The sequence below is a fragment of the Physella acuta genome, unplaced genomic scaffold, assembly GCF_028476545.2.
Source record: "Physella acuta isolate Inbredline_101_S28 unplaced genomic scaffold, ASM2847654v3 ptg000841l, whole genome shotgun sequence".
NCBI lineage: Eukaryota > Metazoa > Mollusca > Gastropoda > Physidae > Physella > Physella acuta.
Genome location: NW_026732358.1, coordinates 624,854 through 652,558, shown reverse-complemented (window position 1 = coordinate 652,558; position 27,705 = coordinate 624,854). Strand labels below are relative to the sequence as shown.

At 37.8% G+C, this 27,705-nt stretch overlaps 1 protein-coding gene across 2 annotated transcripts in view; it reads right to left on the bottom strand.

The window, feature by feature from the left end:
• The window catches only part of LOC131951971 (T-box transcription factor TBX2b), a 37,747-nt gene extending 14,629 nt beyond the window's left edge, over window positions 1–23,118 (bottom strand). For both annotated transcript variants that reach the window (XM_059314441.1, XM_059314442.1), the window contains exons 1-2: window positions 22,763–23,118; window positions 18,315–18,878 (exon numbers count right to left, since the gene is read on the bottom strand). In XM_059314441.1, the coding sequence (XP_059170424.1) occupies window positions 18,315–18,811 (497 nt within the window). In that variant the 5' untranslated portion in view covers window positions 18,812–18,878; window positions 22,763–23,118. The remainder of the gene's footprint in view (window positions 1–18,314; window positions 18,879–22,762) is intronic.
• Between the last annotated feature and the right edge of the window lie 4,587 nt (window positions 23,119–27,705).

Below are 27,705 nucleotides of genomic sequence, written 5' to 3'. Positions count from 1 at the left end.
ACAAGCAGGCTGGCATACCTCGGCACTCCGCAGTTCTGGCCAAATCCAGTTCCAGTTAACTCGCGTTCTCAGCGAAATCTGGCACATGGTGTAATTACATAAGCAAAGCGGATTTATTTTACGTATTTAATTACTTTTGTTAGCTTACAGAGAGCACATTGATATCGATTAAGTAATCACACTCTTACAGCAAGTATCGCTGATAACGATACTTAAACCGTAAAACTAATACCTAACAGCCGCCCTAAACTTATCCCCCCCTCCCACCCCCACCAATGAAATACCACTATCGAGGGTACGGCTAATCGATTAGAGCCGACTGGTCTATAAACGAGCACTAAGACCCATGTATAGGATACTGGATACTTTAGGTGCTGTCTTCTCTAATCACGCAAGTTACGTTGTATTTTAGAATTTTCTGGTGCCTATCCATCCATTTGATCCTATTGTCTCCGGTGTCAAAAACTAGAGGAACTGCCTAATCCTAGAGGGGGATGGGGGGAGGTACATTAGCCTAGAGGGGGTGGGGGGAAGTGATGTGGACGGGGAGGGAGCGAGGGTTTATTTCATTAACAGGTTTTTTTTTTCCTTTTTCCCGACGCGTGAAGGATTTACTGTTGAGCTATAAGATACTTTAATGCTCCCCGGTCGTGTAACCGGCGGGGGTGGGGGCGGCGCCGGGGGTGTTCTGGCAGTAGGGGTGACAGCCAGCATGTAGGGTATGAAAAGGTGCGCGGGGGTTTAAGTGGCAGAGCCCGGCTCGGGTGCCGCTGCAACTGACAGTGGCAACACGTCATTAAGACACAACCGGAGCTGACATCTGAATAGGAAGTGGCAGGTTAGATTCCCCCCCCCCTCAACTTTACCTATCACCACCCTCGACTCCTTGCTTTAGCACAGCGCAGTAACCCGATACAGAAACATTTCCGCGGCACCATATCGTTAAACTCTGCGTGTATGTACTCGCGAAATTGTGGATGTAATCGGTGTTGACATGTGGAGAATGAAGGCGAACTGGTCGTTCAATGCCACATGAACAATCCACCACGTAAACAATCCACCTCGTGAACAATCCACCTCGTGAACAATCCACCACTACAACAAAAAAAATCCAGTTCACAGTTTAGAAATAAAAACCCAACCGAGCTACCGGTGGAGGGCTAAATTATGCAGACGACGACACAACCGCATCCTCGTCCGTGGTATCTTTTCTTACGTTATTTGTGGCCTCTCTCATCGCTAGAACCCGCACCTTCTTAAAGCATCTTAAAATAACTCCCACCTCCCCCCACCCTTAGACGCCTACGTCGTAACTTTTCCCCTTTAAAAAAAAAACGGGCAAGAATTGAGCTAAAGCAGTGTACACACGAGTAGTTTCCCCTAGCGCCTTCTCCCACTTTTCGTCGCCTCTAGTCCCTGCCTGTGTTTGCTTAGGTTTCCAGACCAGACGGATTCAGTATTACAAATACTTAATAAAGTCAATATGGACTATTGACAGATCTGGTGTCGCCGCCTCTAGGTGGCGTTCACGTCTTTATCTACACCCCCCCCCCTTCTCTACTCGCCCCCGCTGTGCCGAGGAGGTATTAAGATCTAAGCGTGGACTAGCCGGGGTAATAGAAGAACAACGGAGATCAGATAGTTGAAGCCAAGAAAAGACAATCCTGCAGGATTAAGCTAATGTACCTATATAGATCTAGTAGGATCGGACTCAAAGTTTGGAGTGGTCGCCCTTGAAATAACGATTTAATTCACTCCCTGTTTAGTGCTGCTGATTTTTAAAAAAATCGGATTCAATTCGTTGATTTTTATTGCTAACAGGCTAAAGGGCGGTAGAGGCCGTCGTGTTTATGGAGCAAGGGAAAACAAGGCGGCGGATACACTCACTGACCGGGCGTCGTACGTGGGTGGTCAGTGGGGCGTGAAGCGTGACGTGTCCGTTGACAGGGGGGGGGGGGTGATCACAACCACAGTGAGGTGAGTTCCTCAGGGAAGTCAACAAGTGCGGGCAATCAGGTGAGTACACGTGGACTTGATGTCGCAATCTCGCACAGGTGGGAGAGGAGGGGGGTCACGCCGCCATATTGAACAGGGCAGCATTGCGTCATTGACGCTTTCACACACTATTTCCCACAATTTTTAATGACGCAACTTTCATGACAATACACCAATCAAAATAACACCCAAATACATTCCATACACTAGAGAGATTTGAAACGAATCTTTACAATACATCTTATTTATACCAGTTCATTAAGAAATTTCCCACTGTTTAAGAACACGTCTCCTCATGACTAGATGTACTATTTCATTTCACGGCATTCGAGGTTTCACTTAAAATAAATGATGCATAATTAAACTAGGCAACTATGCGAGCAAGGATAGCTGTAAATCAATACCGTTTTAATTAATTTCGAGTACGTATAGATCCACAATTGAATAGTAGCTATATATATATATATATATATATATATATATATATATATATATATATATATATATATATATATATATATATATATGCCAATGTATGTGTGTGTATGTGTCATGTTCCTCTGTCTATAGGAGAGCAGTGTCAGATGATAAAAAAACGCAGTGTTTTGACATAAAAGTCAGCCATGACTCCATATGTGTCAGCCGACCAAACGAACATGGCGAAATGAAGTGGGAAGGTAAAACTAAAAGCAGGCCTAGTGTCAGCCTGTCTACCTGCTTCTAAAGGTAAGACAGTTGTCACCAGCGGTTGCTGCAACCCGCCGCCAACCAGTGTCAGCTGTGGGCACACACTCGGCCCTCGCCAGCCTGGCGCCCGCTCGGGTTGTATCTATCTCGATTCTAACTCGCTTCAAAAGGAGGGTTTATTTATTTAGAGGGAGGGCGACGTACCTAGGGGGTGGGGGAAGGGGGTGAGCCGGGTGACAAATGGCAGGGCTCGGGCCTGGTTTAAGTGATGTGACGGGTGGTATTAGAGGGCGGGGCGTCATCGTCTGGACGAGAGGGGAGATCGATAAGAGATCGATAAAGTTTAAAGATGGCCGACGTGCAGCGTACTGAGAATTTAAACCTACCACGTGTGGTGAGATTGAATTGAATCAGTGTTTGTTTTTTTTACATTGACACCTTCATTTTTGAGCAAAGTAATAGTCTTTTAAGAAACATACCAAACATAAAGGGTTATATGGCTAATGATGAAAGATCCATTGGATACTTTTATCCATAATTTCGCGAATAACAAACGTTATATATAAACATGTTTTATTAATTATGTAAAAGAATTAAATTCTGACAGAATTTAAAAATATAAAAAATTCTGTTAATAAATGTTAGGAAGCTCTCCTGATTTAAAGAGTACTTCCTACTTTAAATGTCTTGGGTCGCAGGTTCGAGTCCAACATAGATCTAGTTTTACCAACATTAGCATCTACATTAGTCATACAACCAAATATGCCATATTGAACACACCTTCACTCTCATAACTTATTTATAACAAAATCATAAACACTGTGATATGATAGGCTACACAAATAAAAACTGTGTTATGTTAGGCAAAACAAATTAAGGAAAGTTTCTTTTTAAAAAAATGTTTCCCCCTTAGGGCTAACGTCACCTCATTTTGAAACTTAAAAAAAAACATCTTAAGTTTGGCCTTGGAGTTTTTAACAAAGCTGTTGTTCAACATGTAAGTGTATGTCATCGTGCCCTGGGTCAGTTCGGGTCACCTGGTTATACAGGTACAAGGGAGGGTGGGGGTTAAACAGGTACAAGAGAGGGTGGGGGTTATACAGGTATAAGAAGACATTGAAATATTTAAAGACATTAACATAACTACAGGCGTAGTAACCGTCGGTCAAGTATCTGTAGTGACTTAATGATAGGTTAGTTAAAAAATTGTGACTGACCACATACAAAACTTTAACCGAACCAAATTTAACAGAGTTGAACTGACAGCCATCTTGCCATGAGGTTTATAAATACATCTCAATAGAACTAGGGTTCAGATTAACGTTAATTAATGTTCAGATTAACCGACTCATCTAAAATTACCCCCCCCCCCCACCCTACATTCATAACATAATGACCAATAACAAGATCAAACATGAAGTGTGACCCCCCCCCCCCATCCCACCCCCATTCCCCAACCTTTTTACTATAACTCGACACATTCTAATTTTGGCTTCTTAGTTTCCGCGTTGTGACATCACGTCTAAAATTCTTGAATACACCTCGTAAACACAGGGTTAAATAAAGACACTCTAGCAAGGCTGGGAAGTTTTGTTTTGTATTTTCTAAGATGTCCTTCAGAATCCCGGACCTTATGATCTCCCTTAGGCGACGCCAGCCCCACATCAAAAAATAAAAACTGTTTCTCTTAACGCTCTGACCGATTAAAAGAAAATCAAAATTTGATCAAACAGATACATCAAATTCGACGGTAAGGTGTTATTTATAAAGTTGTGGGCGTTTGTTGGCTACCGACCCTAGCGCCCGCTGTTTCATAATGGCCGCCTCATCACGTGACTAGACCACACAGAACGCTCGCATAAAAATGTATTCTATACTATAAACGTATAAATGACAATATATTTATACATGTTAAATACATTTATGCTTAGATGGATGTGTATGATAATGTATATATATATATATATATATATATATATATATATATATATATATATATATATATATATATATATATATATATATATATATGTGTGTGTGTGTGTGTGTGTATGTGTATGTACATCCATCTATAAGTCGAACAATGTGTAATCAAAATGTAGATCTAAACAGAAAACAACAGTGGACTTGTGTGCTTGTAGATTGACTGAAAATTTCACACGCTGAAGAAGTACACGAGATTTTTTAGCCAGATTTTTTTGTGAACTACGTCAGCGAATTAAGCGGCGGCTGAGGAAGAAAGGGAAGTAACCCAACTGCTGTGAGACCAGGATAAGTCGAGTGCACTCGCTGGAGTAAGTGTGGACTTGTTACTTAAGGGCAGTACAAGGGGACAGCACTCAACACGAATTAGGCCCAGCGGTCGTGTGAAGAGAAAGTTCGTCACTGTGGACAACGTTTTTTTTTGCGTCAGGTCGGGATTCAAGTACCGTCGGCGGCGACGACGACGGGAACGTGCGAATATCCGCAAAATGGCGAGAAGACTTGGAGCACGACGTGAAACAAAGAGTTTATATTTAACACGTCGCGCTAAGTGGTAGAAAACATCGGCCAAGTCTATGAGAGTCAGCGCAGTCCTCACGACTGACTCATGCAATTATTCACGAGAAAAACGTGTTGCATGCAGATAGACAGAAATAACAGACAGTGTTTAAGGGATTCGATTTCAGATCTCATGCCTGCTGAGTTGGCCAGGTACAAGCCAGCTTACATCCGATTGGTTTACTGGTGTATGCCGGGTAATACGTGCAACAGGATACAATCGATAGTTAGACGCGTCCATCCCCCCCCCACCCCACCATTTCTACTCAACAACCTCACCCCATTTCACGTCCAGACGTACGCTTTTAGAAACTCACTGAAACACAAACTGCTTTATTATCCTGACGTCATATTGAGCACAGGATGGTATAGGGGACAAAATAAAAAATATAAATATCTAATAACAAGATATAAATTGGTATAGGGGACAAACTAAAAAATATAAATATCTAATATAACAAGATATAAATTGTTATAGGGGACAAAATAAAAAATATGAAGATCTAATATAACAAGATATAAATTGGTATAGGGGACAAAATAAAAATATACATATCTAATGTAACTAGATATAAATTGGTTTAGTGGACAAATATATATATATATATATATATATATATATATATATATATATATATATATATATATATATATATATATATATATATATATATATATATATATATATATAAATATCTAATGTAACTAGATATAAATTGGTATAGGGGCAAAATAAAAATATATATAAATATCTAATGTAACTAGATATAAATTAAGGATTTCTTTCTACCCTATACCTTCGTTAGTGTGAACAATAAATGAAAGAAACATTGAAATAAAGCCCCTACACTGCTTCCTTAAAAGTCCACCCCCCCTACCCCAAACACATCTGTCTTCATACAGGGAACAAACTTTTAGTGAATGAATATCCAGCTCGCTTTTTCATTGGATTTAAATTAAAATAACACAATTTTTTATGTGTTTGAGAAAGATTTAAAAAATAATGTTTAGTCTTTTTTTTTAAATAATGTATCTTAAACTGCAACTTAATTTTTGTTAATGTAAAGGATTATGGGGAAACTACAGAATTATAAATTTTTTAATGGCACCAAATGGTTAGCCATTGTCGAATGCTCAACTGACGAAGGTTTTAATAGTTTTGAAAAATGTTACCAAAACACGACTTTATTGGGCTTCTAATCGGGGAGCCATTCATCCACACAAGCACTTTATCGCAGCAACATCTGAACCCCATCCAGGTTTACGCCCCCGCCCCCGGGCAGCTGGTGGTTTTACAAGCGCTGGTGCTATCGGGAAATGGCGCCCACCCCACACATCGCTGCCTTAACCTGACCACAAAACGGGAAATTACTGCTCACCCGGCCTGCGCACGCTGCAAGGGATCCGTTCCAGGGACCGCGCGCCGGGGGATGCGTCACGTCGATGTAGACATTTATGTGAATCGTGGCGACAAAAGGGTTGTTGTATTTACAACTAATCTTTTAGTTCCTTGTAAATGTTTTTTTTTTCATTATCTCCCAGAACATCCGCATGGGCCTAGAAAGGTCAGCAGTAATAAACAAACACACGTACACACGTACACATTAGCCTACACACATGTACACACTGACCTACACACATGTACAGACTGACCTACACACACACACCCTCCATGTAGGACATAGCACCAGGCTCGCGCTGATCCGTATTTTTAATGCGCTCACTATCCAATTATATGCACCAAGTAATCGATTATTAAATGCGTTTAACCAAACACGATTCCTTCCCATGATGCCCAGCGCAGCAGGGAGTCGAATCTTTTTTTCTAAATCGATACCACGAGTTAAATCGATGATCAAGTTTGAGCAAGCTGTCTTTAAACTTTGAGACATTTAATCAATTATTAGCGATACTGTGCCTAAAAAAAAAATCATTGTAAAAATTGAAGAATAGAACGATGCTATATCAAAAGTTTTTTTTTTGTTTAAATTTAAGCTTAGAAGACAACTCTAGCAGTAATCGATGAAAAATCGATAATCAAATCAAGAAAAGTGTCAAAGTAAAAAGAATGAATTAAAGTAAAACGCAATTTAAAAAAAATATTTCTAATGTAATTTTGATTGCCACTAAGATGGATGGTATATTGACTTGAAGTTCATACTCAAAAATGTAAAAAATAATGGGGATAGAAAAGAGAAATGTAAAAATGTAACAATCACCACTTTAGGCTTATACATAAGTGTGAGGACTGGACATAACTATAAACGCGAATGATCAGCGTAAAATATTCACATCTATCTAGATGTAATTTTTAATTTTTAATTCTTATGATTAAATTACTTTTCGACAATGAATCGTTGAACTAATTGATTGCTATTGTTTCTGGGACTATTATCTTCAGATAAAATCACTTGTGCTAACATAGGCACTTGGTACATCGTTGATATTGTTAAATACAGTGGTAATCTAAACTACCAAACGTGTACATTTTTGGTAATGTTAACTATAGCAGTTGTCATGACAAGGAATGTGTACGTCTTTGATAATGTTAACTATAGCAGTTGCCATGACAACGAAATGTGTACATCTTTGATAATGTTAACTATAGCAGTTGCCATGACAACCAACTGTGTACGTCTTTGACTGTCGGTGCCGCACAGACCACCGCGTGTAAATACAGAACGGCACCATCCGTTAAAGCACGGCACCATCCGTCACAGCGTGCCGGATGTCTGGACCCCCCCCCCCCCACGTGACCCAGCACCGGACAATGTCGTCATGTCCGCGCGGTATCGGATGTGCTCATTAGCGGCTCATTATCTCAACACGCTGGGCTGTTGTTTCTCTTTAAATCCCATCTAGTTGATAACACTAGCCGTCTTGTACAGTCTTACTCACTGCCTGCTTCCTTCTTAAGGCGTTCGGTTCCTTATCTCAGCCTAAGGTTCCCGACTAGAGAGTTCGGTTCCCGGCATGAGAGTTTGGTTCCCGTATATATCTCAGGGGTCCCCCCCCCCCCTCGCCGACAGCAGAAAAAAAGAAAATATACACGACACGTCTCCCTAGTATAAAGTAATTGTGATTTGTTTTGATTAAACTAGAAGCAAACCAAATCTTTATCGCCACAAGTTCAAGCTTGTAATTTAAACTGTATTTTAGATATATCAACTTTTGTTTTAAAATCTTGTAGAAGATTTATTAAAATATGTGATACTAGAATTTTAAATTTTGTATTCAATTGTAAATTAATGGCTTCTGAATATTATACTCGTATACAATCATATATAACTGATACAATTATATATTAATGAAGCAGACGATCATTCAAAGAAAAACAGAAGGATCTTATTCCGACAAATACAACAATGTCATTACGCCTGGTCGAAATGTGATAAACCCACACAAAATATTATTGTTATTTCTATCTTTAAAAAAAAACATATTGAGTACAAAACGTGCGTTCTTCCTAAATTATACCATAGGGGTGGGGGTATAGAATTTGGTCTAAATTATACCAAAGGGGTGGGGTATAGAGTTTGGTCTAAATTATACCATAGGGTGGGGCATAGAGTTTGGTCTAAATTATACCAAAGGGGTGGGGTATAGAGTTTGGTCTAAATTATACCATAGGGGTGGGGTATAGAGTTTGGTCTAAATTATACCATAGGGGTGGGGTATAAAGTTTGGTCTAAATTATACCAAAGGGGTGGGGTATAGAGTTTGGTGTTCCATTACAACCAGCATCGCACGATAGACGTAACTACTCTACTCGTTTGACGGATTAACTCAACAAATTAAGTCATTAGTAAACCGATATTAACTCAGTAATGTGTTTCATTATTTTACAGATAATAACTGAAAAAATATTTGTTTTTTTTTTAAAACTAAATATTAAATAGATTCATTTTTTTTTAAATTATTCACTGAAAAGTTAATTTCATTAACTAGACAATTAATTAATTTTAAGATATATTTATAAAATATTATTACATGTTATAACAGAAATTAAGTAAACAGTTACATAGATTTATAATTAGTACTCAAATATTGCTACATAGTTTATTTCAACAAAAAAAAAAAGAAATGATTACTCTTCGTCTGATAATGGTTTTCTCATTTGCAAGTGTTTTTGGTCTCTTTGTTAATTCTTTGTTCGCTCACTTTGATCAGTTCGAGGCAGGATGTGATTGGTTCGATAAATATAAAATAAGTAAAAACCGCCCCCTCTGTGAGTGAGATGAAGGGGAGACTACAAAGCTTGGTACGTGCAGGGGACAACACTCTAGTTGATGCGCATAAAAAATGACGTATTGATTTTCGTGCCGATGTACCAATCGATGCATAGCATCGCACACACATACAGTGCTGGGGAAGTACTAGCTGCACTCGGTACTTTGGCAGTACTACCTGTACTCGGTACTTTGTCAGTACTAGCTGTAGCCGGTACTTTGACAGTAGCAGCTGTAGCCGGTACTTTGGCAGTACTAGCTGTAGCCGTTACTTAATCAGTAATTTATGTAGAAAGTACAGTGAATTCTATCAGTAACCAAAACTAATTAAGTATAGTCTATAAGTAGTACAACAAATAATTATGTGCAGGTTATGTATTCACATATACAAGTACTCAGTACTTTATCATCAAAGTCCACATGTACTGGAAGTTTAGTAATTACTTTTAATTACTTCCAAGTCTAATTATTACTCAGAAGTTAGTGCATGTGAAAAAGTCAATTATATGAGTCTAATTCTTCAGGCATGTTCTGTCACATATAGAGCAATAATAATAAGTACATGAATATGTATATCAGGGGAGATAATTGATTTAAATTTCGAACCATCTGCCCAGTATAATATATTTTTTTCTGGGAGGCATGTAAATAAAGTATAGAATCGACCCATGTAAATAAAGTATAGAATCGACCAATCTTCACCAGCATTTACAGGGTTAATGGCTGTTTTCCCGACCAGACCAATAACACCAAACACATTTATTATCCCGTCTTGCTTCTTCTCGCTCACCCCAAATATACCCCCCCCCCCCCCACCCCCTGAGTATTGACTCCTGCTCGTGACTCGAGAGCTGTAGTTACGGCTCTCGGAGCTGTGGTTACAGCCACCGAGGCAGAAGCGAGGATAGATTTTTATCTCCCCCGTCCCCCACACAGCATCACCACCAGTTCTCCAGGCCCAGCGACATGATTTCAAGCTAACGTCTAGGTGAGCACTGTAATTACAACGTGGTAATAGCAGACGGAGAGCTACCTTTGTCTTACCGGCTACACGTACCCCCCCCCCCCCTCAATAGAGGAGCCGGGGCCCCGCCTTGCTTGGAGTAAGTCATTAACTACAAATAACTCGGACTGTTAATTATAGTGTTGCTGGGGTCCTAGATAACCATCAGTGGTCGGCTGTGCGTTGTTTACAGCAAGACAGCGAGCAGCGGCTTTTGTTTCAACTGTCGGATGGGAGACATTAGGACGCTAATTTGTCATCCCCGCTGTTCCTGGGGGTGGGGGGAGCTGTGGGAGGGGGTGGGGGTGGTAGTGGAAATCAATTCTATTTAGAACAAAAACGGTGTTTAGATGAGAATTGAGTATTATATTTGCTGGTATTTTTTTTTGTAATGGCGTTATCTTAATAACTGTGGCTGTGCTAGACCGTTGGTGGTGATGGTGATAAAAAAACAACGACACGTCAAATGTGAAACTGTATCAATGTAATTGTTTTGTTTTTAATAGAAAAAAATGTTTTGAAATGTATTTTTTTTAGCCATAACAATATAAGAATATTTTTAATCTTTGGAAGTGTTTTTAAATAGAAAATGTATACTATATTATTATATTTTTAAATGACAAAAAAAAACTCATGCCTTTAGTGTTAGTTCACATGGAAATTCTCCGTACTATGACGACTCGTTTTATCATCATGAGAAATGGTGTACTCATCTAAAACCGAGTGTTTTAATTGGCTAAGTAAGCTTAAGTGGCACCACTGGTATGAGTATCTCCTCTCCCCCATACATCCCCCTATTGTTGACTTGTGTGAAATTCACGAGATACAGCATGATGTTCTGTGTGAAAGTCTCGAGTGTTTATTGTGAGGCTGGTGTTTATAAACACAACACAACACATCATGCGGTACCCGTCCACAGAACACACAACCTTATTTGGTAATGTGTTAAATGATATAGCAGTGTGTTACACCATTGATGGCCTGGTTTAGTAGTGGGTCGCATAAATTAAGGACTTATTTTTGTACTGTGTTACACACCGCATCACCTAATTTACTAAATTTAGTTTTATGCTACACACCAGATGACCCAGTTTAGTAGTGTGTCACATGGTAGATAAACACAGTTACATCATAAGTGACCTAGTTTCGTGTTACACAATAAAGGACCTCGTCAGACGCACACAATAAAGGACCTAACAGTGTTGATTAGAATGGGACCTAACTTAGTACTGTGTTACACAATAAAGGACCTAACAGTGTTGATTAGAATGGGACCTAACTTAGTACTGTGTTACACAATAAAGGACCTAACAGTGTTGATTAGAATGGGACCTAACTTAGTACTGTGTTACACAATAAAGGACCTAACAGTGTTGATTAGAATGGGACCTAACTTAGTACTGTGTTACACAATAAAGGACCTAACAGTGTTGATTAGAATGGGACCTAACTTAGTACTGTGTTACACAATAAAGGACCTAACAGTGTTGATTAGAATGGGACCTAACTTAGTACTGTGTTACACAATAAAGGACCTAAGAGTGTTGATTAGAATGGTACCTAACTTAGTACTGTGTTACACAATAAAGGACCTAACAGTGTTGATTAGAATGGGACCTAACTTAGTACTGTGTTACACAATAAGGGACCTAACAGTGTTGATTAGAATGGGACCTAACTTAGTACTTAGTTTTGTGTCAACCAAAAGATGAATTAATTCTACAGTGCTGAACAGAACTTAGTTAACCACGTAAGACTTAAGAGTAGTTTTACTACATACAGTAGGGGACCTAATTCTGAAATATTTTAGTGATCTATCAACAACACGTGTAATCTTAATGAAGACATCTATATTTACACTTGTTTAACAATTCACTTGCACATAAATTACATATATGGTCGTGAATATAAAACAACTATATTTTTTTAAATAAATGTTTTCAAGAACCAACAGTACTGAAAAATTAATCTAATTAAATAACTTGTTTTGTTAAAATTTCTCATAAATCTAAAAATAATCAATGTTTCAAAATCAGCGTGTCTGTTTTTAAAACAAATAATACTAACTGTTGTCATATGAATAAAATTCGTAAAACGCAAATAATAATGATGTGTTGTGAAAGAAGTGTGTAGTTTATCAACCGCAACAGCTGATTATAAAGAGCCTTACAAAAGCTACCATGATAGACTTAATAAAATAACTTCACCAGTCTAACATAAATGGAATGCAAATACGGGAATTAAGTACGTAATGCTAAATAATCACTAAATTAAAACGTATCATTGGTCAGCCAGCGCTGGGGGTGGGGGGAGGCGGGGTGGGATGCAGGAATTACAACTGAACGTAATGAAATGAAGCAAGCCGGCTTTGCTGTGATCGATACGGTGGAACAATGGCCCTTTCACAGGGAGCCGCCTATGTGGCGCCACAGCCAACTCACGCTGGTGTGGACCAACACGCGTGCTAATGCCGTGGACTGGACGAGAACGCCGGGGTGAGCAGTGGGATTAGATGGCGTGCTGGTGAGCACATATTTGGACACATGTGTGCTCACGCTTAGCTTTAGCACATGGCCCATATACAGGGTATATTTATACATCAAATGCACACATATATTTATACATATTATATACATACATATATAGAGTTAGGTATATATATATATTTATATATATATATATATATATATATATATATATATATATATATATATATATATATATATATATATATATATATATATATATATATATATATATATATTTATACATATACATACATATAGAGTTAGGTATATATATATATATATATATATATATATATATATATATATATATATATATATATATATATATATATATATATAGATATATATATATATATATATACATATTATATACATACATATATAGAGTTAGGTATATATATATATATATATATATATATATATATATATATATATATATATATATATATATATATACATATTATATACATACATATATAGAGTTAGGTATATATATATATATATATATATATATATATATATATATATATATATATATATATATATATATATATATATATATCATTAAGTGAGCAATTCAAGTGGTTGTGACACTGATCCAACTATGCTCGCTGTAATCTTATTATGGTTCAATTTATGAATCAATAAAATATTAGATAATTAAGTTTTAAATATCTAATTAAATAAAGTGTCATTGCTATGGATCAAGTATTTTTTATTAAATGAATTTCCTCCGTCTAAGCTGAGTTTTTAAAATATCATTTCACTTGAATTTTTTAAATCGTGTACAGTAAAATTAATGTATAAACCCATGCAAATTCTGGAACAGCTTAAAATGGGTGTTACTATTGAGTTATTTATTTACAGCATAACCATATCTTTTTTTTTTAAGATTGAAAACACAACCTAAAAGGGATTCATTTATTTAAAAGTTTAGAATCTAAGTCTCATTTCATCCGTCAAAAATCTGGTAAAATGTTTCTAGAATACGTAGGCTACATTTTGATGATGTAAAAACTATAAAAGAATAATGACAACCATAATGGAAATCTAACTCAAATTATTCCGACAATAAAATAGTATCACTAAAATGAAGATGATTAGGAACATTGAAAGCAAATGCAGCGCAAATGTTTTACATGGGTAGAAAAACAAGACCAAGCAAACAATATTGTGGCAAATGTTTTAAAGCTGATTTAAACAGAGCATAATTAAGTCAAACGCTGTGATTGTTAAAGGTACATGATGATGGTAAATGTTTATCGGATTTGATTCTCCAACTTTACTACTAGATCTACTTTGTTAAAAATACACAAAGAATAGAGTATTTTCCGGCCTGAAGATTTTGAAAATAAGTGTTACTAAAAATAAAATCTAACACACAAATGTCAAACAATGTATAAAATATTTATTTAAATCAATAAAATTGTTTCAAATATCACTTACACGTTATACAATTATACAGATATCACGAAAAGGTTAAAAATTAGGCTAAAAATTAAATGAATTAAAAAAATTAAAAAAATTAAATAAAAATGAAATCAAAATAGTTTAGCAACTAAATTCAATAATTAAAACGAGGTGACTATTAGTATGGACTTTGTGTAAAGTGACAAAACCTAATTTCAAAAAGATTTCAGTACGCACATTAATTTTTCAAAAAGTGATATCGGTAAACAAATTGTCAAAACTACCGTAATTTAACCCTTACATATACGCTGTACGTTTCTCACGCAAAAAAATCGTTTCATGTGATATAATTAGGTATCAGGTGAGCTGACTATAGGCTCATTTACCATTGTACCTGTGATCAAATTAGCAAATTACACTTAATTTTAATTAGTCGCAATATGATACATGTGTTTTACCAGTGATAGTTTCAAAGTTCGACAAAACGCTTTCACGCAGGCTGTAGTCTGACACACAGACAGGCTTAGTCTGACACACAGGCTGTAGTCTGACACACAGGCTGTAGTCTGACACACAGACAGGCTGTAGTCTGACACACAGACAAGCTGTAGTCTGACACACAGACAGGCTGTACATACAGACAGGCTGTAGTATGACACACAGACAGGCTGTAGTCTGACACACAGACAGGCTGTAGTCTGACACACAGACAAGCTGTAGTCTGACAGACAGACAGGCTGTACATACAGACAGGCTGTAGTCTGACACACAGACAGGCTTTAGTCTGACACACAGACAGACTGTAGTCTGACACACAGACAGACTGTAGTCTGACACACAGACAGGCTGTAGTCTGACACACAGACAGGCTGTAGTCTGACACACAGACAGGCTGTAGTCTGACACACAGACAGGCTGTAGTCTGACACACAGACAGGCTGTAGTCTGACACACATACAGGCTGTAGTCTGACACACAGACAGGCTGTAGACTGACACACAGACAGGCTGTAGTCTGACACACATACAGGCTGTAGTCTGACACACAGACAGGCTGTAGTCTGACACAGACAGGCTGTAGTCTGACACACAGACAGGCTGTAGTCTGACACACAGACAGGCTGTAGTCTGACACACAGACAGGCTGTAGTCTGACACACAGACAGGCTGTAGTCTGACACACAGACAGGCTGTAGTCTGACACACAGACAGGCTGTAGTCTGACACACAGACAGGCTGTAGTCTGACACACAGACAGGCTGTAGTCTGACACACAGACAGACTGACACACAGACAGGCTGTAGTCTGACACACAGACAGGCTGTAGTCTGACACACAGACAGACTGACACACAGACAGGCTGTAGTCTGACACACAGACAGGCTGAATCTAACCTACACAACCGTTCCGCCACACCAGCATTACAAACCCGGCTGAAATTTACAATTTTAATTTTTAAACAAATAAAAGTCGCCGATGCGTGGCGTTATAATTGATTTTTCAGCGTACCACATGACCCGGCATGCCATTAACTTTTCAGTGTGAAAAAAACCCCACTCACACACTCACACACACAAACACACACGGTACTAGTTCAAATATACTCTGGACGTACTCGATCATGTATTACTGCTATCGTTAAACTAAACTATAACCCTGACCATAACAGCGATACCGGCGTTAGAAAACAACATACGACGATACGATACTGGAGGGTAGCCTACTGTTCTAATGAGATGAAAAAGAGCAAAAAACATGAACCGAGACTAACATGGAGAGGGGATAGTTCAACCTCACACCTTAGTACTCCGAGTGACGGGAGGGGGAAATACAGCTAAGTGCAAGACAATTTATCTCAAAAACGTACGGAGGGTGGGTGGGGGGGGGGGGGGGGGTCGTCCAAAACGGAGAGGGATGAGTTAAGTGCAAGCATGTCGGCATCAAAGAGGAGAACAATTTCTAGGTGTGAGTAGGCGTACACCAGAGGATGTCTTGTAATGCCCCCCCCCCCCCGCCAACCAAACTATGTTTTTCTTGTTTGTACAACAGCCGGTATACTTCGGTTTGATTAGTACTACTGGTGTCATTAAATAGTATACGCTAATGCTATATATATATATATATATATATATATATATATATATATATATATATATATATATATATATATATATATATATATATATATATATATATATATATATATATATATATATATATATATATTTGACATTTATTATTTTTTTACCAACTAATTAAAGTACATTTTATAACAATAATAATGCAGTTTTTACTACAGATATAAATGTTTTTAACGTATAAATAAATACAAATAATATCAACATTGTAATGTTAATATACAATTCTCAATACATCCATTAAAATACCAATTAATTAAATATATTATAATTAAATAATTTTATGGATTTAATATATTATATTTTCTAATAAGAGGGATGAACACCAATGTGAAACAGGTACTTCAATAATCATTCATAGAAAAAACTTTTTTTAGAAGTAAGAAATGGTTTAAATTAACAGAGTAACCTGTGTGTTTTACTGTAAAGAGGGTAAATCTCGTTATAAAGCGGAGATGGAGTCTTGCTATAAATTATAATAAAGTCTCGCTGTAAAGGAAATATTTTGAATTCGAGGTTTAAGAGTCTGGTTGTAAATCCGGGTTTGAGAATCTCGATGTAAAGAAAAGATTTTGAGTAGCTGTAATGTGGAGTTTAATATAAGGTAAACATGTCGCCTTGCCGTAGAGCGAACCTTAAGAATCTAGCTGTAAAGCGGACTTTGAGAGGCTCGCCTTAAAGAAAACATGTCTTGCCGTAGAGCGAACTTTAAGAATGCAGCTGTAAAGCTGACTTAGGCTCGCTGTAAAGCAAACATGTCGCCTTGCCGTAGAGCGAAGCTTGAGAATCTGGTTGTACAGCGGGCTGCTAGATTGGTACAACCGGCCTAGTTGAGTACATCTAGCGCGGCTCGAGTATGTCTGGCACGTATCACGAATCAACACCCGCTGCATCAGGAATCAACACCCCGCCGAGGTAACCCACCCCTAACCAAAACAAAAGCGACAGAAACCGCCATTATCACCTGCGCTTCATTAGCAGACGACCAGCGCCGCTTGTAACCGACGGTATGTTTTTTTAATTTCCCCATTCTGCCTAACTCTTACAATTTCTTAACCTCTCCAAACTTTACTTTTAAAAAAAAGAAACTACGAGCTAGACAGAAGGTGATAGTTGTCGGGGTGTTAACTTACGCACCAATGTGCCACAAATGCGGGTTTATGTGCGACGTATCGGGCGACTTTTAGCGGGGAGCTGTGAATAAAGTTATTAAATTCATTACCCCCATGTAAGTTAGTTACGTCAATGAATTATCGATTATGTCAAATATTATTGGTGGCATACCGCACTTCCCCCACTCCTCGATACAGTAAACGCATGGGTTCCTAGCGGTATAAAATTTTAACGCAAATTGTATTTCATGATTACATGTGTGATAGCGATAGGAACCTACCGCTTTTCTTACAGAATATTCTATTTTTAATGTACAATTCAATTTAATTCTATTTAATTCTAAAAATATGTTTAATATCTCAACAGTGTTAATTAATTTAATTAAAATTGGTTTATATTAAGACACATACATTTTAATAGTTTAAATGTGTCCTAAAAAACAGAATATTCGGCGATGCTGAGGAATAATTTATTTTATAGCCGAAAATCGGAAATAAATCCGCAGGTTTTTGTAGGATTTGTTTTCTAAATATATAACACTGTTAATTTAGCATAGCTTCAAGCAATCTATGGTGCGTGCATGTATTCTTTAATAGACGAATGATTATAAATATATATGGTAAATGATTATTGCAAAGATTGATTAAAAAGATAGTCTAAGAGGTACTCACCGTCCGGATTTTGTAATCACCATTTCCGTGCCAATACTGTGGAACTTCTTCCAGAGATCCATCCCCTCCAGTTCTGCTTTAGGATCGTCTTTCACGTCAGAGTCTTGGGCCTCGGGGGGCCCGACCCCCCTCAGGGCGGCGGTGTACATGTCCCCTGGGTGGGAGAGGAAGTCCGAGGCAAAGAGGGGGAGGTTCCTGCCGAAACTTTTGACCAAGACCGAAGACATGGCGTGCTGGTTGAGGTGTAGCGCCGAGAAGAGGGACGGGTGGGGCGACGAGACCAAAGCTGGGTTGATGACGTGGCCGTTCGGGTACTCGTGGGGCGCCGATGTCACGGGGAGGAAGTACGGGTAGGAGGCGGCGGCCGCCATTCGAATCTTGGGGTCCTCGTATGGCGAGATGAGATAGCGGGGGTCGTGAGATTTGTTCTGCTGCTGCTGTTGTTGTTGTTGTTGTTGCTGCTGTTGCTTATGTTGTGCTGGTCTCTCTGAGGACATTGTTCACACCCTCCAGTAGAGATCAGGAGTCACCCTCAAGGTGCCGGGCACCAGGGCATGAGAGAACCTGAGGGGCAGCGATGAAGAGGTGTTACGTCATGGTTATGCAGTTTCAAATTCTAAACATTAGAAACATTTTTAATCTTAAGCTTGTGGTTAGGGACCACGGACACGGGTGCTTTATTTAATCTATTTTTATGGAATTCAGAAATATCGGGTGCATTATTCGCATTTTAATTATAAAGTTACTCAGGAACTATTTCCCAAAATAAAGCGATGCTATGGAGCCTTTTTCATCAGAACATAAAATACAACCTACAGACAATATACAGGATGTATGGTACCATTGTTATAATTAGAATTGGCACACATCTTGCTGGTTACAGTAAATCTTGTAGTCAGTTGTAAATGTCACTTTAATTCAAAACACGCGAAATTGAGTTTACTGGGTTTAGCAAATGCTATTTTAAAATGAATAATATTCACAAAAACAATATTTAAATAACTTAATTCAAAATTACCGGACACATATCTTGTAATTAATAGTTATGTATTAAATAATAATTGGTTTTATTAATAGAAATTAATATTGATTTTACAATCGTCATACACATTTTACTTTTAAGTTTAGAATGTTATCTTTATATTCTACATTCGTAAATGTAGAATTAAGAAGAATTAGATTTTCCAAAACTAAAACATATTTTAAGGAGTTGTATGATCTCTAATACATGAACTTTATAATTCCGTACACTTAACTAAACAAGCATATCTTACAAAATCCAAATACTAAAACCATCTAAGCGATTGGAAATTAATGTTCATCAAATATTGATGTGCCTTTAACCTGTGTGTTAAGCACGTGTAAAGCTGCAGCCGGCTAATTATTGATGAAGATAATCTACGGCCATTGCGTGGTCCCCCTTATCATGGCCCCCCGTAGACGAGAGTCGTCTTGGAGTGGGGAAAACCGGGGTAGGTCATATATTATTTCTTGAGACTAGTGTCGAGGGCGGGGTGGGGGAAGCGACACCCCCCTACCCCACCTACAGATATAGACTCTGGTCTAGGTTTTAACGGTCCACGGATAGATAGATGACACCACCCTCCCCCCTCCCCTCCATAAAACTGTCAGCTGAACCTATAGCTAGAGGCACAAATAGGGTACTAATATATTTTATTACGATCATTACGATTCAAGTTTTGAAAAAACCCAAACAATTAAAAGCTAAAAAAAAAACTTCCCTATGAAACAAAAAAAAAAAACAAACGATTGCACAATTGTGGCATTCATTATTTGAAAGTTATTTTAATATATTTTTTTAATAATAATAATAGTCAACCGTAAACCATATGGTAAAATAACGCTTTAAAAACTGGTATAATTAAATACAAAATAGAAAGCTAACAAACTTATTAAATGGTCCTTTAAAAAATACGTTTGGAAAAAATTTTTAATTTCCAACTTCGGGCAGAAACAATTAATTGTTTTAGATTAAAAATAAAACTAGATTTACTGTAGATATGCTAATTGCTATATTTACGGGAACTGAATTATATAGAGCTAGAATTATTGAGAACGAAAATTTGTAATTAAATAATTTATTGAAGGAGTTAAAGACACAGAATCTAGATTTACGACGAATCGAAAACCATGTCGGAAAAATGTAAATGTTTTCGCTTGAAATTTTCGTCAATGTAACTACATATTCCTAAAATGAAACCAAATACGCCTAGCAAGTGCCTAGATATGTAAATGTATCGCGGGACCCCCGTGGGACCCCTGCTGGGGTCGCTGTGTGTGTTCCCCGGTAGAACCCCTCCTACACGCTTAATCTGTCTTAAGACTTTTAATAACCGTTTTAAAGTTGTGCGGCGACGTAGCAGGGCTAAATGAGTCGGCCAAGGCAGACAGGCCGGCTAGCCGCAGCCGTTAATGTCTGGCTTTTGTTTTCATCCCGCCTAGCCTGTTCCGCACTTTGTTTATACCCGAACTCCACTTGTGCTCACGCTGGTTAAGCATCCCCCACCCCCTCCCTTCCTAATTTTATAAACCACAAAATATATATTTAAATTTATCTAATTTAAAAAGTTCATCTTAAAAATATTCAATAAACTTAAAATTTAAAAAAACAAATATTTAATACTCAATATTCATTTTTGTAAAACTATGCTATGAATTCAGTAGTTCATAGATTTTTTAATTATAATGTTCCCCCAAAACATTAATTACCCAGGTGAAGTCAATGAATTTTTAAGTAATCAATACTGATATAATTAACATCAAATTATTTTTTTTCTTGATTGAGCAATAAATAATTAGAAAAATTATTGATTATATAATGCATACTTTTGTTTTAATTAGTCCAATTTAAATTGGGCTTAAGCAAGAAGACGACACAGTCGAAGGGAATTAATTATCGTGGTTAAGTTATATTTTAAGACCAATTTAGGTGTGTTAATTTATGTAATTACAGAAAGCTAAAAAATTTAGATAACACAAAAACTATTCTGGCTTATAATTGCTGAATAACACATTTGAATGTATTAACTAATAAAAGAGAATGTTTCTTATATTTAAAAAAAAAAATTTGAAGTAACCGTCACCAGCCTAATTCACACATATATTCATTATAATTACATATTTTCCTATTACATACAAGTTGATTTGTGTGTTAGCTCACTTCAAATACTTAAAGTTAACAACTAGCCCTTCCGAAATAATGCGCAAAACAAATAGAATAATAAGTTAAAATAATATTTATGCAATAATCTTTCATGTGGGTACCACCAAAGTATAATAAAAATGAATAATTTATCTCAAAAATAACCTAGATCAAATTTTTTGTATAACGGAATAACTGCTCCACGAGTAGGCTATTCACTCGACCACACGGCCTACGGGTATTTGATACATACATTGCTAACTTGTTTAGTAAACGTTTAGCCATACCATTGCTTGCTTCATACGGCTACATCTAGATCTAGATGTAGTAGTATATGTCTAGCTCGGTCTATGACATCTGGATATACCGCTAGCTGCGATATAGCTATATGGCTATCTGAGATAGATCTACATAGCTAATTCGTTATATAGCTAGCTGCGTTAGATCTACAGCTATATGGCTCATTCGTTATATGGTTAGCTCAGACACAACTGTATGGCTGAATTGTTATATTACTAGCTGCGGAATTAGGTTATCTGCTATGATATACGGATACATTTCAGTTCAGTAGCAAACTATACGAATAATAATTAGCAATGTTACATCATTCATTAAAATTCTAAACTGGCCTATTAAATGCAGTTATTTATACCTTTATATTGATAGGCCCACTTTATTTAAACTTCAATATAAATTTGTACATAATTAATCATTTATATCATATAGCTCTATGACTAGAGAATGAAAATAAGCATCATAAGCATGCCATACTACTAACAAGTATTTAATACAAAAAATAATAAAGCGTAAGGGACGTCTACAACGGTCGTACCGGCTTATTTCGGGAAAATATATCAAAAGACCTACTCGATCTATATAAAATATATTAGTATTAGTATTATAATTATTTTAAAGCAAGAATTTAAGTAGTTTATGTTTAAAAAATATCCTATTTAGATCTAGATTTTCTAGATGTAACAAATCTGGGGAAAATATTTTGGTCTAAAAAAAAAATTAGACCGACTTTTTTTTATTCCGTGTCATTGCTGAAGTTCTTGAAACAACAGAACTAGAATCTAGATCTAGACTACATTGTGGTGTAAACTAACTTGTATGTTACATTGGGTAAAATAGCTACATTATACGCGAGCAAAGTAAATACTCAACAGCGAGGCGTATCGAGGGGAGGGGAGTGAGTCAGGTGAAGTTTTTCTAGGCTTTAGCCGCTAACTTCTAGATCTAGACAACTAGCTGGTAGAATAGTTAGAATTTAAGATGTACTTACCAAAAGTTTATATTTATCCTAAAAGTTTTTTAATGCGTAAGTCCAGTGGTTAAATCACGAGTTAAGAAATAATTAAAAATAAACACGAGCAAGCTGCATCACAAAATGAATTTCAACAATCTAGCACTGTAGCTATCAATGTGTGTATGACCGAGGCTATGGCGATCCTTCTTTTAAGTCTGTGTGCATTTATATAGGTAAAATTAAAACAATAGGCCTGACGAAGTGATCACAAGAATTCTTTGAAAAAGTTCATAACGAGGGCAACTAGTCTGTTGCCGTGCCGAGTTGTAGTGTGACACTGCGGCCAGAAAACCCGAGAAGGCCCACCATCGGTGGTGTGGAGAAAACCGTCCAGACTCGGCAAACCTCGCGACTCGGGCGTTAGACTCAACCCCGTTCCAATTGGCTGGGCACGAAGCCGACAGCCAATCAGCGCGCGGGAAAGGCGTGCGTGGTGGCGGTGTCGGCACTCGGGCCAGACACGTCGTCTGCCGGGAACTGAGCTCTTTATCGTGGCTGACAAAAATGTCAACACAGCCGAGGCGCTGTCGCCCGGATAAAACTCATCTGTTCTCCTCTTTCAGGGCTGAAATTCTTTCAAATATTTCACGAATTTCATCCTTATATCTAAAATTTAAAAAATAATATCGTTATATATAAGAAATGTATTGTAGATTTGAAATTTAGCGAGTGGTGAAAAAAAAACCGAGGGATAGACCTGGAGGCGAGGTTCAGTGAACAAAAAAAAAATCAATACGACTCGTGAACGACAGGCTGGAGCCAGCAAGGAATGCAAAAGCTTCATCCTGATTGGCGCGGCTAGGCCCCGCCCACGTGTTTGATTGACAGGTCGTAAGTGTAAACACGAAAGAGGCGTCCAAGGATCTCCCCGGCTGTCGAGACTCGGTGAGGGGTCCGCCGTCTGCTCAACAGCCCGTATAGGGTTACCGTGAATACTCAGAGGCCACTGCTGGTGGCGGAGGAAGCACGCGCGCTAATACGTCAGAGAAGCAAAGCGGAAAATTTGTGAAAGAAGGAAGAAAGAAACATTATGTACAAAGATTTATAGGTAAAGGATTGTTGGCTGTAAGATGAAGAGCCGCCGAGGGCTTTATTCTAATCTATAATTCGAGTATAAAAATCATCGTCTGTATCGTTTTTAACGCTAACATTTCTGAGCTTTAGAGCGAAATGAAATGCTGAAATAATAAAATGATTGATTCTATTCAAGTTTCAGAATTGCAATAAAATATTTTTTTAAACATTTTCTTTTTTTTTCTTTATTACAGTTTCAGCGAGGTATGCAAATTTAGCAGCGCATCGCTGAAACACAAACAATAAACTTGAGATAGAGCTACATTAAAGGATTGTAGGTTTGTTTTGTTAAGTATGTGCCATGTGGGAGAAGGGGGGGGGGGTAGGAACTTCAAAGTAAACAGATTTGAAATGTAATGATACTACGTATATGGGGACGTTAAAATTGTCCTACAGGACTTTTTCCACGACAGTAGTCCTACAGCAGCTGTCTGATACATATCCTAGAAAATCCGCCTCTAGTTATCTTTTAACAACTCTGGCGACACAACTGACCAACGATTATTGACCTACAACATGGGTCATAGAATTGTCTTACAACAGTCCTACTAGTAATGTCCTACTACAGATAACACAAGATTGTCCTACAAATCATACCACAATTGGCTTTAACAGAAGTCCTATGATAGTCCTACACAAACTATCCTAACACCGCTCCTAGCTATATGTGACAAAATCAAGTCTTTCCACAAAGTCTTATGACTAATACAACAATGGCATCCAACTAACTTATAACATAACACATCAACAACAGTAGTCATGTTGATGGGACCATTGGTGTAATGGGACCATTGACATGAAATGGGACCGTTGAAAATATTATAGAATGGTAGCATTGTATAGCCTGACGTAATGGGACTATTCCAAATATGACGGAAATAAGACTATTGTTAGTATGCTGTAATGGGACCATTAGTAATATGATATGATAGAGGCCTACCATTGTTAGCATTTTTTTTGGGGGGGGGGGGGGTTAATCCATAAGTGACGTCACGGTGTTTTTGGACGATTTTACTACTCCCCCCCCCCCCTTAGTCAAAGATCGTCATAAAAGCCACACCGACCCTAAAATGACGTCACAACTCAGCCTGCGACACACCCCCCCCTCCCCCTACCCCCTCATAATTGCATTTGAGCATTTTAAAACATTTTCCCCCCAATTTATTGGTTGAGCTTAGCCCACATAATAAATCAATATCTAGTACAATTTATTACAACAGTTTTCTAAAAAGCTAAATAACGGCTGAAATTCAATTTCGAACATGACTTTTTAAAATACAAAAGTTTGACGTCACACTCTCGAAGCCACCCCCGCCCATCCCCTTAATACCACATCGTCTCAAAATTACGACCCCCCCCCCCACATTTCGAGTATGACGTCACTCATGGACGACCCCCCCCCCCCCCCCCCCCCCCCCCCCATGAACATTGGACCATCATTATCATTGTCATTATTGTTGATATAATGGAACTGAGCAACTAATAGCATTTTGGAATGGGCGGGGTCAATCTCAATATGGCAGAACACGAAAACTGTTACTGCGACGGAAAGAAACCATTTGTAGTGTTGTGGAATGGGACCACTGTTAGTATGATGGACTGAGACTTTACTGGAGTGACGTAAGGGGACCAGTCGTAATATCACGGGATAAGAAGGGACGGAATGGGACCATTGGTAGTCTGGTGAAATGAGACCATTGATATGTACAGTGGAATGGGAGGCTACCCTTGATAAAACGGATTTAGACAATTGTTCATGTAGCGAAATCGGAAACTTTTAGTTTTATTCAAAACATATTCGGCTAATGATTAGACCAACGCCTATTTACGTTCGTTCCTTTTGACGTTCTAAGTCCATAACAGTGTTTCTTTCATCCTTTTTGTTCGGGGTGGGGGAGAGGGGGCGGGGACGCTTGAATATTTCGCAGTGGGAAGATTCATTATTTTTTAGGGGGAGGGGGGAGGGGGAAGGGGGGACGGGACGCAGGTAGAAGTACATATTCCTATATGAAGAGACGCCTGAAAGAAACTCTGGCCCATATACATAATTCGCTTTCAACCGTTCCGTTTTTGTGCTGTTAATTAGCGGATCTGTGGCGTAATTCCAAAAATCACTTGAATAGAGTGACTTCCCCTTGACGGTTCGGCGCCGCTGTGGTGTACACATAACTTGAACACACCCAATATATTCGGCCGTAACACTCAGCCTTCGCTGCGAAGCTACAAATACCGGAGTTGAACACACCCAAAATACTAGCCACAACACTCCGACTTAACCGTTTGAAAGTACCGGTACTCATGATAAGCTTGGTCGTGTCGGCAACTTAGTGCCAGCCGCATCAACAGTCAAAGTCATGTGTCAACAGTCAAAGTCATGTGTCAACAGTCAAAGTCATGACTGCATCACGACGCTTGACAAATCCATTCCGAGGTAGAAGGGTCTATCTGCCTGCTGACTGTATTTTAAATTGACGGTACCCACATACAAAACACATGACTTGCATCCCTATACCTAACCCCGGCATGCTTACGACACAAGGAAGAAAGTGACGTAGCTATCACCGACCTTAACCTAATCTTAATCTTGTTTATCCTTTAGTGCTAGGATTTCATACATCGATCTCCACTGTACGCAAACCTAATCGATATAGACCTCGTCGACACACACACACATACACACACACACACTAAGACACACTCACACATACACACCAAGACACTTACAAAAATACACACACGCTTATATATATATATATATATATATATATATATATATATATATATATATATATATATATATATATATATATATATATATATATATATATATATATATATATATATATATATATATATATCACATGAATCGGTTGAACACATCCGTGGTGACGACGGTTATTGACCTCTCGACATATTTCATGTAAAGGTTGATCACAGTTTACTGCCACAACACCCCCCCCCACCCCTACCCCACCCCTCCACTTGAGGTAGGTTTACAAATGTTTGAGCGAATATCGTGTGTCGTCTGCCGATTCTTCAAGTGGGCGCCATGTTTTTTTTTTTTTTAAAGGCGTTTTATTATTTTTCTATCATCGCCACAGTTAGGATCGTGGTTTGGTCAGACTGAAAGCTAGGCAGGGTCTCTTTAACGTAGACCTACCCTATCCCAAATCTCAAGGTAACCCTAAGCCGAAACCTGACTTGCTGACTCTACCTGAGAACTGTTAGACAGGTAGGGATACTATTATAACATTGACTGGACTAAGATAGACCCTTTGGCCTAGGCTAAAATACAGCTTTAAGTAGGTGTAAAAATTGACCTTTTAGCCTTACTAAAATAGACCTTTTTGGCCTAAACTAAAATAGACCTTTTGGGCTTACTAAAATAGACCCTTTGGCCTAACTAAAACAAACCTTTTAGCCTAACTAAAATAGTCCTTTTGGCCTAACTAAAATAGACCTTTTGGCCTAACTTTTTGGCCTAACTAAAATAGACCTTTTGGCCTAAACTAAAATAGACCTTTTGGGCTTACTAAAACAAACCTTTTAGCCTAACTAATATGAACCTTACTTTTAGACCTAAATCTATTTCTAAGCAAACATTTTAGACTGGTCTGAAACAGACCTTTAGGCCGATACTAAAACACAACTGTATACTTACACTAGATTATACTTTATACTAAAATATATACCTATTAGAATATATATTATAATATTTAACTTCGTAATAAAATACGAACTAGTACCTTAACAGTTTACTAAAATATTCACTCATCCTATAGTAAAATTCATGTATAATAAAATATATCCCTCTACTATATAATATACATCTTTATAGTAATAAA